Below are 12,897 nucleotides of genomic sequence, written 5' to 3'. Positions count from 1 at the left end.
TCCGCCCCAGCGTCTATCATTGGTTGCCTCGGATGGTTGTTTTGTAATACAAAGCGGGAGAAAACCCTTTTTCGTTAACTTTGGGATGTTACATGGCCATGGATTGCATGGTGAGGGGATGTCAAACGCAGAACGCTCAAAGTGAGGACGTACTGTTGGGTCACAGGAAGCGGTTTTGATAGACTGACTAGGTCGAGCTACCTATATTTTTAGCTAAACCAGTTCAGTTACATACCTAACGATTAGCTTTTTTTTTTCTTTCTTATTAACACAGCTTAGCCTTTTTCTTTTATTTTCCTAACTTGCATTACTTGCTAAGGTATTAATATGCAAATACTCTGCAAACTAACATGTGGTTGGATGATTACCAGAGTTTAAGTTCTAGATTTGACAAGTGATCGCATTTTCCTGGATTTATTTTAGACCGTCCAGCAATGTGCGTTTAGTGGGAAGAGACGTTTCCATCAACTATGAAAATGTCTATGGCGACTTCGTCAATCTTAAGATAATGTGTGGGCTCAGTCTCTCAGAGATGCTAATAGGAGTCTTTGTCTGCAACCATTTGATGATTTGGAGATGGTAGCATAGGCTTCGTTCAATCAATATAGATGACGTCTAGCAATAGGATTAGTGATGCTTGAGTGTGCCATGTAAGCTTTGATGCCTTTCTTTTAACAATTAAAAACAGCATACCGTCCACTTTGGTTTAGAGCATCTCCAACAGATGCATAAAAGTTTCGCGCCCTAAAATAGTTGAGAAAATAGTGGCTGCACCCACTTTCGGATGCTCAAAATAGTTTTAGCGCGCCATTATAGCATCTTTAGTGCGCCGGACCCAACATTAATTTAGCAGATGCTCAAAAACACGCGCCCAAAAGAACACGCAATGTAAATTGTGAAGCGCGTAATTCGGCGCCTCAAATTTACAGCATGCGATAGCATTTTTTAGCGCGCGGCCAATTCTTTTTTACGCGTGCACTGTTTTACACTTTCTGTTGGAGCTGTCCGGCGTCCAAAAAATCCGAATTTTAGCGTGCGGCCCAGTTTTTGGACAGCTGTTGAAGATGCTCTTATAGGTCTGGGAAAATCTTCGGGTCGGCATAGTCCGCAAGCCAGTGGAGCCAGAATTAAACTCAAGTTTAACATTGTCACATGATTTCCATAATTAAGATTCATAATTGTGATGCAATTTCACTAGTACATTCTTCTGAGTTTGATTTCTCCCATATGCAACGCGAGTTGCACATGCACAATCAAACATTTATTTTGGAGAACCCACTCCATGCATGTGTCACTTCAACTCCTTGGCTTTGCCATGCCTTTGGCAGAAAGACTTGACCCTCTCCATGCCATCCTCGAGAAGGCCTGGATCGACAGCAAACGTAATACGGAGCCAGTTCTTCATTCCTAGTCCACTCCCTGTAATGAGCATGTTTTAGTTTTCAATTGCAGAATACTACTGCTAATTCATGTAAATTTGTAACTGAATCAGCAGGCATTCCCTCCCCCGTGAGCTGTAGCAAGACTATTTTTTAGAATGTAGAAGATAGCTTTGTTTCTAACATTTATTTTTAAGAAACAGTCATAAGATATTTAAACGATGCGATTCAAATAAGAACTAAAGATTCAAAGTTTCATAACATGTTGGAAAAGTTATGGTTAATCAATTTTTGAGCCGATTTTGCCAAGCCATTTAGGAGTTTGGACTATTTTTCAAAGTTTAGAAAAAAATGTAGTGGAATAAAAAAAGTGTAAAAATTGAAGACATTATAGTAAATATAATTATTTTTCTTAGTATTTGGAAAATTTGGAGCTCATTTTGTCCAGCCATTTAGGTGTTTTTTTTAAGTTTTGCCAAGTTTCATGTGAAAATTCAAAGTTATTAGAAGAAAAGCAGGTAAATAGATTGGTAAATAAGGAGGCTCAGTTCGAGCAAAAGCCGAGCCACTGTCGATTTTGTGTTATGTTATGAATTGTCGCCGTTACTTTTTTTTTTGCTAGTCATTACCCCTTAGATTCTGAATTACTCCTCATATATTTGTTTACAGAACCGCTAGTGATGTGCTTTGGATGTAATTTGCTCAATATAGCTACACGAAACGTGGAAAACATTGACCATATATATATCAGCCCTATGTTGATAGTTTAAGCACAAAAATATAAGAGAGAAAAGGCAAAGTAAACTTATTAGATTGCAACAGCTGCAAAAGACAAGAGAGATCAAGAGTCGTTGGACGTTCACTTAATTTCTCTGTGATCGATCGATGCATAACTTAATCTACTACTAGTACAATTATAGTCAGATTCGTACGGCGACAGAGCAATGAATGCTGGTGGAGGCAAAAACAACTAGATATGTATTTCTGCTTCTGATTTGGTTTTTAGTAGGTTGAATGGATCGATATGCATTGGTTTAGCAGGCCAAGTGACCAACAGCTTAAACCAGGCAATAATACAAGCTATAGTTAGCAGTCCAAAATAAGCCGAATCCATGATTGATTGATTGATGGATAGTGTACTAGGGTACCTGGGCAAATGACGACGGACTCCTCGCGGGCGAGCTTGGTGCAGAAGTCGACGTCGTCGGCGATGCCGTCCAAGCAGGAGAGGTCCAGCTTCACCATGACGAACATGGACCCCTCCGGCTTGTGCGGGCAGGTGATGCACTCGATGCCCTCCACCTTCCGGTAGCATATCTCCGCCGCCGACCTCATCACGTCCATGGCCTTCTCGAAGAAGGCCTTCTCCGTGTTGGCGAGGATCTGCGGCAGAGCTCCCTGCACGAACGTCACGGCGTCCACCGAGATGGCGCAGTAGCTCATGATCGACTGTAGGACCTGAAGAAAATTACCAGGAGGGTGTCTGTCAGCCCCCGTGAGCGCATTTTGGAAGTTGGTTGGGGTAAAGAAGGAAGGTACTGTAGTGCGTACGTTCTTGTCCCTGAGGACCCCCTTGGGATCCGTGGCTGCGATCCAGCCAAGTCGCCAGCCCGGCACCATCCACCGCTTGGAGATGCCGCCGATGGTCACCACCGGAGCTGTCTCCCCGAACACGCCCATCGGCACGAACGGCTTGCTCCCGAACGCGCAGTGGTCGTACACCTCGTCGCTGATCACCATGATCCCGAGCTTCCTCGCCGTCTCCGCAATCTGTGAAATGTCTCCGTACTAATTAATCAGAGGAGGAAGAAGAAGTGGCTAGTGGCGCTACTTGTCTTAAATTTTAATGCATAGACGTCTGCGTAGATGCTGGATAGTACCTTGGCCAAGTGGTCGTACGAGTAGACGCACCCGCAGGGGTTGTTGGGGTTGACGATGACCATGGCCACGGTGTTCTCGTCGGCGAGGGCCTCCACGCCGTCGAGGTCCACCTCCCACTCCTTCTCCGGCAGGAGGTCGAAGCGCCGGAACTCGAGGCCGCACAGCGCGGCGCGCGACTCGTACATCGGGTACCCCGGCCGCGGCAGCAGCACGTTGGCGCCCGGAGAGGCCAGCACGGCCATCATGATCTCGATGGCGTGGTTGCAGCCGGCCGTGACGACCACGTCCCCCGTCGACAGCTCGTAGGGGAGCTCCCGGGACAGGTACGCCGCGACGGCGCTGCGGCAGCACATATCCATCTGTTTACCAGAACTGACTAGCTGAAGAAGCAGAGAAGAGATTAAGGCTGCGGCGGCAGTACGTACCTGCGCGCCTCCAGCACGCCGCCGGCGGAGGAGTATCTGTTGTGCTTGCCTGACAGGGCGGTGGCGGCGACGGCCTCCTCGGCGGCGGCCGCGGTGCGGAAGCACGCGAATGCGGAGGGGTCGCCGTGGCCGAGCGGCGCGACGGGCCGCGGGTCGTTCCTGTCGACGCAGTCAAAGACGCGGGTGACGAGGGCGCGGAGGCTCTGCCGGCCACTCGCCTGGACCGCCGGGTTCCCCGCCCCGAAGCGCCATTTCGCGTCGCCGCCGTTCTCCATGGGCGGCTGGTGACGAGGACGAGGAGCGAGCGAGCGACGTGTCGTGTGCGCGTTCGGCTAGGGAACGCGAGGTCGTCGTCGGTTCCCTTCTTTCCCACGATGGGTTGGGTCGACTGTCTGATTGGCATCGGCGACAGCCTTTGTTTGTATCCAACTTGGCACGAGGCAGGGGCCGTCCGCACGTCAAGCCATCAACCATCAATCCCGTTGTCGATGCTCGGAGCTCTCGTCCGACAAGTTGATTCACCGTATTTGTTTGATTGAGTCGTACGGCAAAGTTGACAATTTTAACCTCGGAATAAAATCAATTCACAGAATGAACTGCCCGTGAAACTATTTCACGGCACTGACTCTTTTGTGTAGCGCCCGCCACGCAGGCGCCACACACTACGGTGCAACGCCCAACTCTGGGGCGTTGCACGCCAATCCACCGTGGCAGCCCTTGGGCCCGCACCCAGCAGTGCAGCGCCTCCGAGCTAGGCGCTGGGCGCTGCACTGTGACTTATCCAGCGGCTGGGCCCCCCTCCCCCACTCCCCCCACCTCACACACCCCAACCCGAGCTTTGCCCCCTCTCCCACTCTCTTCCCCTCTCAAATCCTCTCCCAAATCTTGCAAATTTGAAGAATTTGTCCGTGGATTTCGAAGTCAAACCCTCTCTCAAGGTAATCTTCTCCGATCCCCTTGTTTTGATCCAAGTAATGCTAGTTTGGGGAAACCCTAGTTTTGTTTGGATATAGAGATTTGCATGGAGATGTGAGATCTTTGTTTGCCAATTTCCTATGATTAGGCTTTGTTAGTATGTTAGGGTTATTCTTATGTTGGTGCTAGGGTTATGGTTAGGGTTAGGGTTATGGTTAGGGTTAGGGTTGTTATTTGATATATATTTTAGGGTTTGTATTCCGTGTTAATCCTTAAATTAGTACTCATGGAAGCAATGTTACGTTGTGTTGTTTGAATGCTTATAGGGATGGGAAGAACATGTGTGTTTGTTCATCATGGGGACAGAGACGCCTTCTTGAAAGGCAATATTGAACCGGACCCTGATGAGCTTGATATGGTGTTTGATAGTAGTCCTAGCTATGCGGAGCTCTTGCAACAAGTGAGGAAAGATTTGAATTGGATGGACCCTAGTGATATCGTTGAGTTGGAGGGAAGGCATAATGTAGGTTTTGGAATGCACATCTGTTGGAAGACAATGCGTGTCAACTCGGAGCAACGTTGGGTTGCATACAAGGAAACGATGGCCGATTCACTTGATAAGGCTCTTGAGTTATTTGCAACGAAGAAGGTTGATGCAAATTTGCATTTGGACTTGAACCGGAAACCCTCCCCTTTGGTTGCTAGTAGCCCCCCACCCTTGAAGCGAGATGAAATTGTTGAACCTCTTTTGACCCAAGAAGTGAGGCCAACATTGAGCCCGTTTACAAACAACCAAGATGAAGCTTTGCAAGAGGACAATGATGAGTATGCGGACGATGACAATGAAGTTGATCTCCATGACAACAATGTGGGTGATCTTGACAAATATCATTTGCAAGAGACAATGGACCATTCCATCCCTTTTTCCCGTGCATATGCATCGGATTCGGATGACGAAGGTCCCGATGAACAAGTTGATGAGGAGGGGTTCACGGTGAAGGAGGCCGAAGCTTTCGAGAAGGTATTCGGTCGGGATCACTGATGAAGCTATGTACCTAGGGTAGGGTCACGGACCTGTCCTAACTGCCCTACCCAAGGACACCTCTAGAATAAATCACCTTTCAATCGACTTGGAGGTGTTACACTCGACAGACTCGAAGACATTCGACCAAGAAGCAATTACTCGACCAAGATCCAACCACTCGACGGCCAGGAGACCTAAAGTCACTCCGCACGCTAACGATCGGTCATTAAGTAGCTTTTATGGTCATCATAGCACTTTATTACTAGTGTTATCAGTAACGCCCTACCTTAATGTACATTGAACCCTTCGTAATGTGGGCTGGCTGGGGTCCTGGCGCACTCTATATAAGCCACACCCCTCCTCCGAGACAAGGGTTCGCACCTCTGTAACTCATACACACATAATCCAGTCGACCGCCTCCGGGCTCCGAGATGTAGGGCTTTTACTTCTTCCGAGAAGGGCCTGAACTCGTAAACCTTGCGTCCTTACAACCTCTCCATAGTTAAGACCTCGCCTCTCCATACTTATCCCCCTACATTACTGTCAGACTTAGAACCACGACAGTTGGCGCCCACCTTGGGGCAGGTGTTTTAGCATTTTGTTGGAGGAGTTGCGATCTTTTCCGACCCGAATCATCATGGTTTTCGACGGAGTTTTGGTGGAGGGCCGCGAGATCCGTCTCGGCGCGCTCACGTTCATCGCCGACGACTCCGCCTGGCTTCAGGAGGCTCCGCTCGACGTGGACGCGCTCCCTGTTCGCGGGGCAACGCACTTTAGCGCGTGCGTCCGCGGCATTCTCCTGCGGCAACCGTCGACCCCCTACCGGTCGGCTCCTGTGTTGTCCTCCCTCCCCGCTTCCTGCCGGTGCAAGCGCTCCGGTCGGTCGAGGCTTCGGCGGTGGGTGAGACACGCGGTGGCCCGTCGGTCGGACACCCCTCAAGTCGCGGCGATCGAGCCCGACGAATCCCTGTTCGACCTGTCGACTGGCTCTGAAGAGACTGCATCCGAGTGCGACAGCAGCGATCCGGCGGCGGAGGTTCTGATGGTCGATGGACCGCCCAGTCCCCCCAGTTTTACCCGCACCGACGGAGGCGCGGGAGGAGGCGACCCGTCGCGTCCCCATGAGGAGTATCTTCCCGAGTCTCTCACATCGCTGCAGAAAGAAGAACTTCGCCGCCGGAACATGGATGCGCTGCACACTCCTATCGTTGGAGAAACCCCCGAGGCTCGCGCCTTGGAGGACGCGTGCCTGGCAAACTTGGCCGAGCGCACTCGACTGGAGAACCTCCAGCGAGCACTCGACGAGCGTGCGCAACAACGGGTTCCCGAATCCAGTCGACGTCAGCTCTTCTCGCCCCCGCAGGTATATCGGACTCCGATTCAGAATTTAGCAGCTGCGGCCTGTATAGCGGAGTCGATTCAGCCTTCCCAGTCGGAGGCCGGCAGAGGCTTGCTGCAGATCAGAGCATTACTCCGGGCAGCAGGAGATCAGAATTCTGCTGTTTCTCAGTCGCGGAACAGAATTCACAGCAGATCCGTTGTCGCGGACACAGTCTAGTCGGCTCACAGCCCGAGATCGCCCCCGAGGCGTGAGGGACGTGGAGACCGGCGTGACCAGTATGGGAACCATGAGCAGTATGATCACCGAGTCGATCGTGACGGTCGACGTCGAGCGCCCACGCCTCCCCCGAGGAGCGGGTCGTATGTGCCTCGCCAGCAGGATGACAGGCGCCCTCATAGTGGTGGGCGAAGGATTCCAGTCGACCCCAGAGGGCCAGGCTTTGACGCGAGATCCATCCTCGTCCAGGGTCTGGTCGACAGGAACAGGGCTCACCGAGAAGGCTACGACAGAGATGCGCCTGCCAGCAGCAGAGTACATGTTTCGGGGCCAGAGTGCTTTAGTAGAGCCATCAGGGCTGCTGTGATTCCTCCCAATTTCAGGTTGGCGACTGGAGTCAGTAAGTTCACTGACGAGTCCAAGCCCGATACTTGGCTTGAGGACTACCGAGTGGCCGTCCAGATTGGCGGCGGCAATGATGAAGTGGCCATGAAGCACCTGCCTCTCATGTTGGAGGGCTCGGCCAGAGCGTGGCTAAACCAGTTAGCGCCTAGCAGCATTTACACTTGGGAAGATCTCTCCCGAGTGTTCGTCACCACATTTGAGGGAACATGCAAGCGACCAGCAGGACTGACGGAATTGCGGTCTTGTGTGCAAAAGCCGAATGAAACTTTGAGGGATTACATCCAGAGATGGATCACGTTACATCACTCGGTGGAGAATGTGCCTGACCATCAAGCAGTTTGTGCCTTCAAGGAAGGCGTCAAGTACAGAGAGCTGAATTTGAAATTCGGTCGAACTAGAGATATGTCCCTGAATCGGATGATGGAGACTGCCACCAAGTACGCTAATGGTGAAGATGAGGATCGACTCAGGAGTGGCAAGCTCAAGTCAGTCGCCCAAGAAACCGGAGGCAATTCCAATCGGAAACAGAAGCGAAAAGCCGAGCCAGCGGCTCCCGGGGAAGCCTTAGCTTTGGCCCAAGGAAAGTCTAAAGGGAAACCTAAAGGGTCTTGGAATCCCAAAAAGGTTAAAGACCAGGAGGGGAATGATGTGTTGGACTTACCATGTCTCGTCCACACAAAGAAAGATGAAGAGGGTAATTTCATTTACCCGAAACATACCACTCGGCAGTGTCGACTCTTGATCCAGCAGTTCCAGGGCAAGCAGCCCAAGGGTAAGGAAAAGGAGTCAGACAAGGTCGAGGACAAAGAGGACAGTGATGACGGATACCCTCAAGTCAATTCCACCCTGATGATTTTTGCTGATGTTGAGAGCAAAAGTCGACTAAAAGTTATTAACCGAGAGGTGAATATGATCGCTCCGGCGACACCTAGTTACCTGAAATGGTCTCAGACTGCCATAACATTCGACCAGTCCAACCACCCAATACACATCGCCACCCCTGGGAGGCAAGCTTTGGTGGTCGACCCAGTTGTTGAAGGCATTCGACTGACCAAAGTCCTGATGGATGGCGGCAGTGGTTTGAACATATTATACGTTGAGACGTTGAAAGGGATGGGCATTCCGATGTCCAGACTCAGTGCCAGCAACATGAGTTTCCATGGAGTCATTCCTGGGAAGAAGGCTGAATCACTCGGCCAGATTGCTCTTGATGTGGTTTTCGGTGATTCCAAGAATTACCGCAAAGAAAAGTTGACGTTTGAAGTTGTGGACTTCCAGAGTGCCTATCACGCTATTCTGGGCAGGCCGGCTTATGCACGCTTCATGGCCCGACCATGTTACGTGTATCTCAAATTGAAGATGCCTGGCCCCAAAGGTGTGATCATCATTACGGGCAATCGGAAAAAAGCGGAAGAATGTTTTCAGAAAGGTTCGAGGATCGTCGACGCGCAGATGGCAGTGGTGGAGTTGCAGGAATACCAGAAGACTGCAGCCCGAGTAATCTATTGCGAGCCAAGAAGCCCGCTACAGAGTCAGCTTTCCAGTCGACTGGCGATACGAAGACAGCTCACATCCACCCGAACGACCCCAGCGCCGCTCCGACTCATATCTCGACAACACTCGACTCCAAATAGGAAGAAGCGCTCATCCAGTTCCTTCGTGAGAACTGGGACATTTTCGCATGGAAGCCTTCTGACATGCCAGGTGTTCCCAGGGAGCTGGCTGAGCATCGCCTGAGAGTCGACTCAAAAGTAAAACATGTCAAGGAACATCTCCGACGGTCCGCCGTCCAAAAGAGAAAGGCTATTGGCGAGGAAGTGGCTCGGCTCTTAGCAGCGGAGTTCATCCGGGAAATCTACCACTCCGAGTGGCTTGCCAACGTTGTCATGGTCCCCAAGAAGGACAAGTCACTTCGCATGTGCATTGATTTTAAACATATCAATCGGGCCTGCCCGAAAGATCATTTTCCTCTCCCCCGCATCGACCAGATAGTCGACTCGACCGCGGGATGTGAGTGACTGTCTTTCTTGGACGCCTATTCCGGGTACCATCAGATCCGTCTGTATGGACCTGACGAGATCAAGGAAGCTTTTATCACTCCATTCGGGTGCTTCTGTTATGTTACCATGCCATGCGGCCTCAACAATGCCGGAGCTACATTCATGAGGATGATTCAGAAGTGTTTACTCACTCAAATCAGTCAAAACATAGAAGCATACATGGATGATATCGTGGTCAAGTCACGGAAGGGTTCTGACCTGCTGACTGACCTTGCCGAAACCTTTGCTAACCTCAGGAGGTATGATATCAAGCTTAATCCATCAAAGTGCACATTCGGAGTCCCTGGCGGAAAGTTACTCGGTTTTCTCGTTTCCAAACGGGGAATCGACGCCAATCCAGAAAAAGTTGGCACTATACTCCGAATGAAAAGCCCTGTGCGAGTGCACGACGTCCAGAAGCTTACTGGTTGCTTGGCCGCCCTAAGTCGATTCATATCTCGTCTCGGTGAAAAGGCATTGCCTCTTTACCGATTGATGAAGAAGTCCGACAAGTTCTAGTGGACTCCTGAAGCTGATGCAGCATTTGCAGAGCTCAAAGCTCTGCTCTCCACCCAGCCGGTGCTTGCTGCCCCAATCAGCAAGGAGCCTTTGCTGCTTTACATTGCAGCCACAGGACAAGTCGTCAGTATGGTACTTACGGTCGAGCGGGAAGAGGAAGGGAAAACCTTCAAAGTTCAGCGCCCAGTATATTATATTTCTGAAGTCTTGACCCCGTCAAAGCAAAGATATCCTCACTGTCAGAAGCTTGTATATGGGATTTATATGACCACCAAGAAAGTTGCTCACTACTTCTCTGATCATTCCATTACAGTCGTCAGCGACGCTCCATTGTCAGTGATCCTGCATAACAGGGATGCAACCGGTCGAGTGGCAAAATGGGCGATCGAACTATTTCCCCTAGATATCAAGTTTGAGGCAAAGAAAGCTATCAAGTCCCAGGCAATCGCGGATTTCGTCGCCGAGTGGATTGAACAACAATTGCCGACTCAGGTTCACTCGGAGCATTGGGCCATGTTCTTTGACGGTTCCAAGATGCTAAATGGTTCCGCTTTGATTCCTCTAACAACGAGGCAGAATACGAAGCACTTTTATATGGGTTGCGCATGGCCATTTCACTCAGCGTCCGCCGCCTCATGGTCTATGGCGACTCAGATTTGGTGGTCAATCAAGTGATGAAGGAATGGGACGTCAGAAGTCTAGCCATGACTGGTTATTGCAATGCAGTGAGAAAGCTGGAGAAGAAATTCGAGGGGTTAGAGCTTCACCACATACCCCGACTGAAAAATCAAGCAGGTGATGATCTGGCAAAAATAGGTTCCAAAAGAGAAGCCATTCCCAGCAATGTGTTTCTGGAACATATCCACACACCATCAGTCCAGGAGGATCCCTTTGATGAAGAGGCCCCGCAGCCAAAAAGTGCCACGGATCAGAGTGAAGTTAAAGTTCCAGCTGTGGTCGACCTGGTCATGGAAGTCTTGGTTATCACTCCCGTCTGGACAGAACCGTACATCGCGTACATCCTAAGGAAAGAACTCCCAGAAGACGAAGAAGAGGCTCGACAGATCATCTGTCGATCCAAGGCCTTTACAGTCATAAAGGGACAGTTATATAGAGAAAGCGCGTCTGGGGTCGGCCAGAAGTGTGTTACACCAGAAGAAGGTCAGATGATCCTTAACGATATCCACTCGGGGACCTGTGGTCATCATGCATCCTCTCGGACCATTGTGGCTAAAGCATATCGAGCGGGGTTCTACTGGCCAATAGCCAATGAGATGGCGAAAGAGATAGTCGACAAATGTGAAGGATGTCAGTATTACTCCAATATGCCGCACAAGCCCGCGTCAGCCCTGAAAACCATTCCACTCGTCTGGCCCTTTGCTGTTCGGGGGCTGGACATGGTTGGACCACTGAGAACAGGCAGGAGCGGCTTCACTCATGTGCTGGTAGCAGTCGACAAGTTCACCAAATGGATTGAAGCCAAGCCTATCAAGAATCTTGATGCTTGCACCGCTATCAGTTTCATTAGAGAGTTGATATTCAGATATGGAGTTCCACACAGCATCATCATCGACAACAGGTCAAACTTCGATTCCGACAAATTCAGGGCCTTCTGTGCCTCTCAGGGCACTCGGGTCGACTATGCTTCAGTCGCTCACCCCCAGTCGAATGGGCAAGCAGAAAGGGCAAACGGCCTAATTCTCAAAGGAATGAAACCCCGATTGATGCGCGATCTCAAGCACGCAGCAGGTGCATGGGTCGACGAGCTTCCATCAGTCCTTTGGGGATTGAGGACAACCCCGAATCGATCAACCGGAAGAACCCCATTCTTTCTGGTCTACGGCACCGAGGCAGTCTTACCGAGTGACCTGCTTCACAACACTCCCAGAGTCGAGCTCTACTCAGAAGATGAGGCAGAACAAGCCCGGCAGGACGCAGTCGACCTCCTAGAAGAAGAAAGAGAAATGGCCTTGATTCGATCGACCATCTATCAGCAAGACTTGTGTCGATTCCATGCCAGAAACGTGAAGAGCCGAGCCTTCCAAGAAGGAGACTTAGTCCTCCGAGTGGATCAGCAGAAACCACACAAGCTCGCTCCTACTTGGGAAGGCCCCTTCATAGTCACCAGAGTCCTCCACAATGGAGCATACCACCTCTACAATGTCGATCGCCAGATTGATGAGCCACGAGCCTGGAATGCGGAGCTACTCCGCCCCTTTTATACTTGAATTCTCACTCGGATGAGATGTAATAAGAAAAACTCCTGTAGTTTATTTGTCAAAGACAAGAGAGTTATAATTTTCCCAGTGATTATTATTGTTTTTGTTTGCGTAAGAAATCCCCCAGTGGGTGGCTTAGCTGCGAATCCGCTTCGCCTAAGTTTGTAAAAACAGTTTCCTACCGAGTGGCGAGCCAGCCTCCCACTCGGAGGCTTAGCTGTGAATCCGTTTCGCCTAAGTTTGAAAAAATCCTACCGAGTGGAGAGCAATCCTGCCACTCGGGGGCTTAGCTGCAGTCCAGTACTCGCCTAAGTTCTCTCGCTTGGAGACTTAGCTGCAGTCAGGCACTCGCCTAAGTTTGAAAAAATCCTACCGAGTGGAGAGCAATCCTCCCACTCGGGGGCTTAGCTGCAGTCCAGTACTCGCCTAAGTTCTCTCACTTGGAGACTTAGCTGCAGTCAGGCACTCGCCTAAGTTTGAAAAAATCCTACCGAGTGGAGAGCAATCCTCCCACTCGGAGGCTTAGCTGCAGT

The 12,897-nt window shown here is 50.5% G+C and overlaps 1 protein-coding gene across 1 annotated transcript; it reads right to left on the bottom strand.

The window, feature by feature from the left end:
* Nucleotides 1–1,127: 1,127 nt before the first annotated feature.
* Nucleotides 1,128–4,088, bottom strand: LOC123128624 (nicotianamine aminotransferase 1). The gene is made up of 5 exons (XM_044548677.1): nucleotides 3,686–4,088; nucleotides 3,260–3,599; nucleotides 2,931–3,149; nucleotides 2,528–2,837; nucleotides 1,128–1,419 (listed from the first exon to the last, which is right to left on the bottom strand). Exons 1-5 carry the CDS (start codon nucleotides 3,958–3,960, stop codon nucleotides 1,292–1,294), a joined length of 1,272 nt encoding a protein of 423 aa, XP_044404612.1. The 5' UTR covers nucleotides 3,961–4,088; the 3' UTR covers nucleotides 1,128–1,291.
* Nucleotides 4,089–12,897: the final 8,809 nt, after the last annotated feature.

This window comes from Triticum aestivum, chromosome 6A (assembly GCF_018294505.1).
Source record: "Triticum aestivum cultivar Chinese Spring chromosome 6A, IWGSC CS RefSeq v2.1, whole genome shotgun sequence".
NCBI lineage: Eukaryota > Viridiplantae > Streptophyta > Magnoliopsida > Poales > Poaceae > Triticum > Triticum aestivum.
Note: the sequence above shows the minus strand (reverse complement) of the source record. Positions and strands in the feature narration are given on the sequence as shown.

What these genes read in the sequence shown, in the direction of transcription:
- LOC123128624 (XM_044548677.1), bottom strand. Translation starts at nt 3,960, where the DNA reads ATGGAGAACGGCGGCGACGCGAAATGGCGCTTCGGGGCGGGGAACCCG. An exon ending in GGCGTGCTGGAGGCGCGCAG is followed by an intron (nt 3,600 to 3,685) that starts GTACGTACTGCC and finishes GTGCTGCCGCAG; the next exon opens with CGCCGTCGCGGCGTACCTGT. An exon ending in GTCCGTCGTCATTTGCCCAG is followed by an intron (nt 1,420 to 2,527) that starts GTACCCTAGTAC and finishes TGCTCATTACAG; the next exon opens with GGAGTGGACTAGGAATGAAG.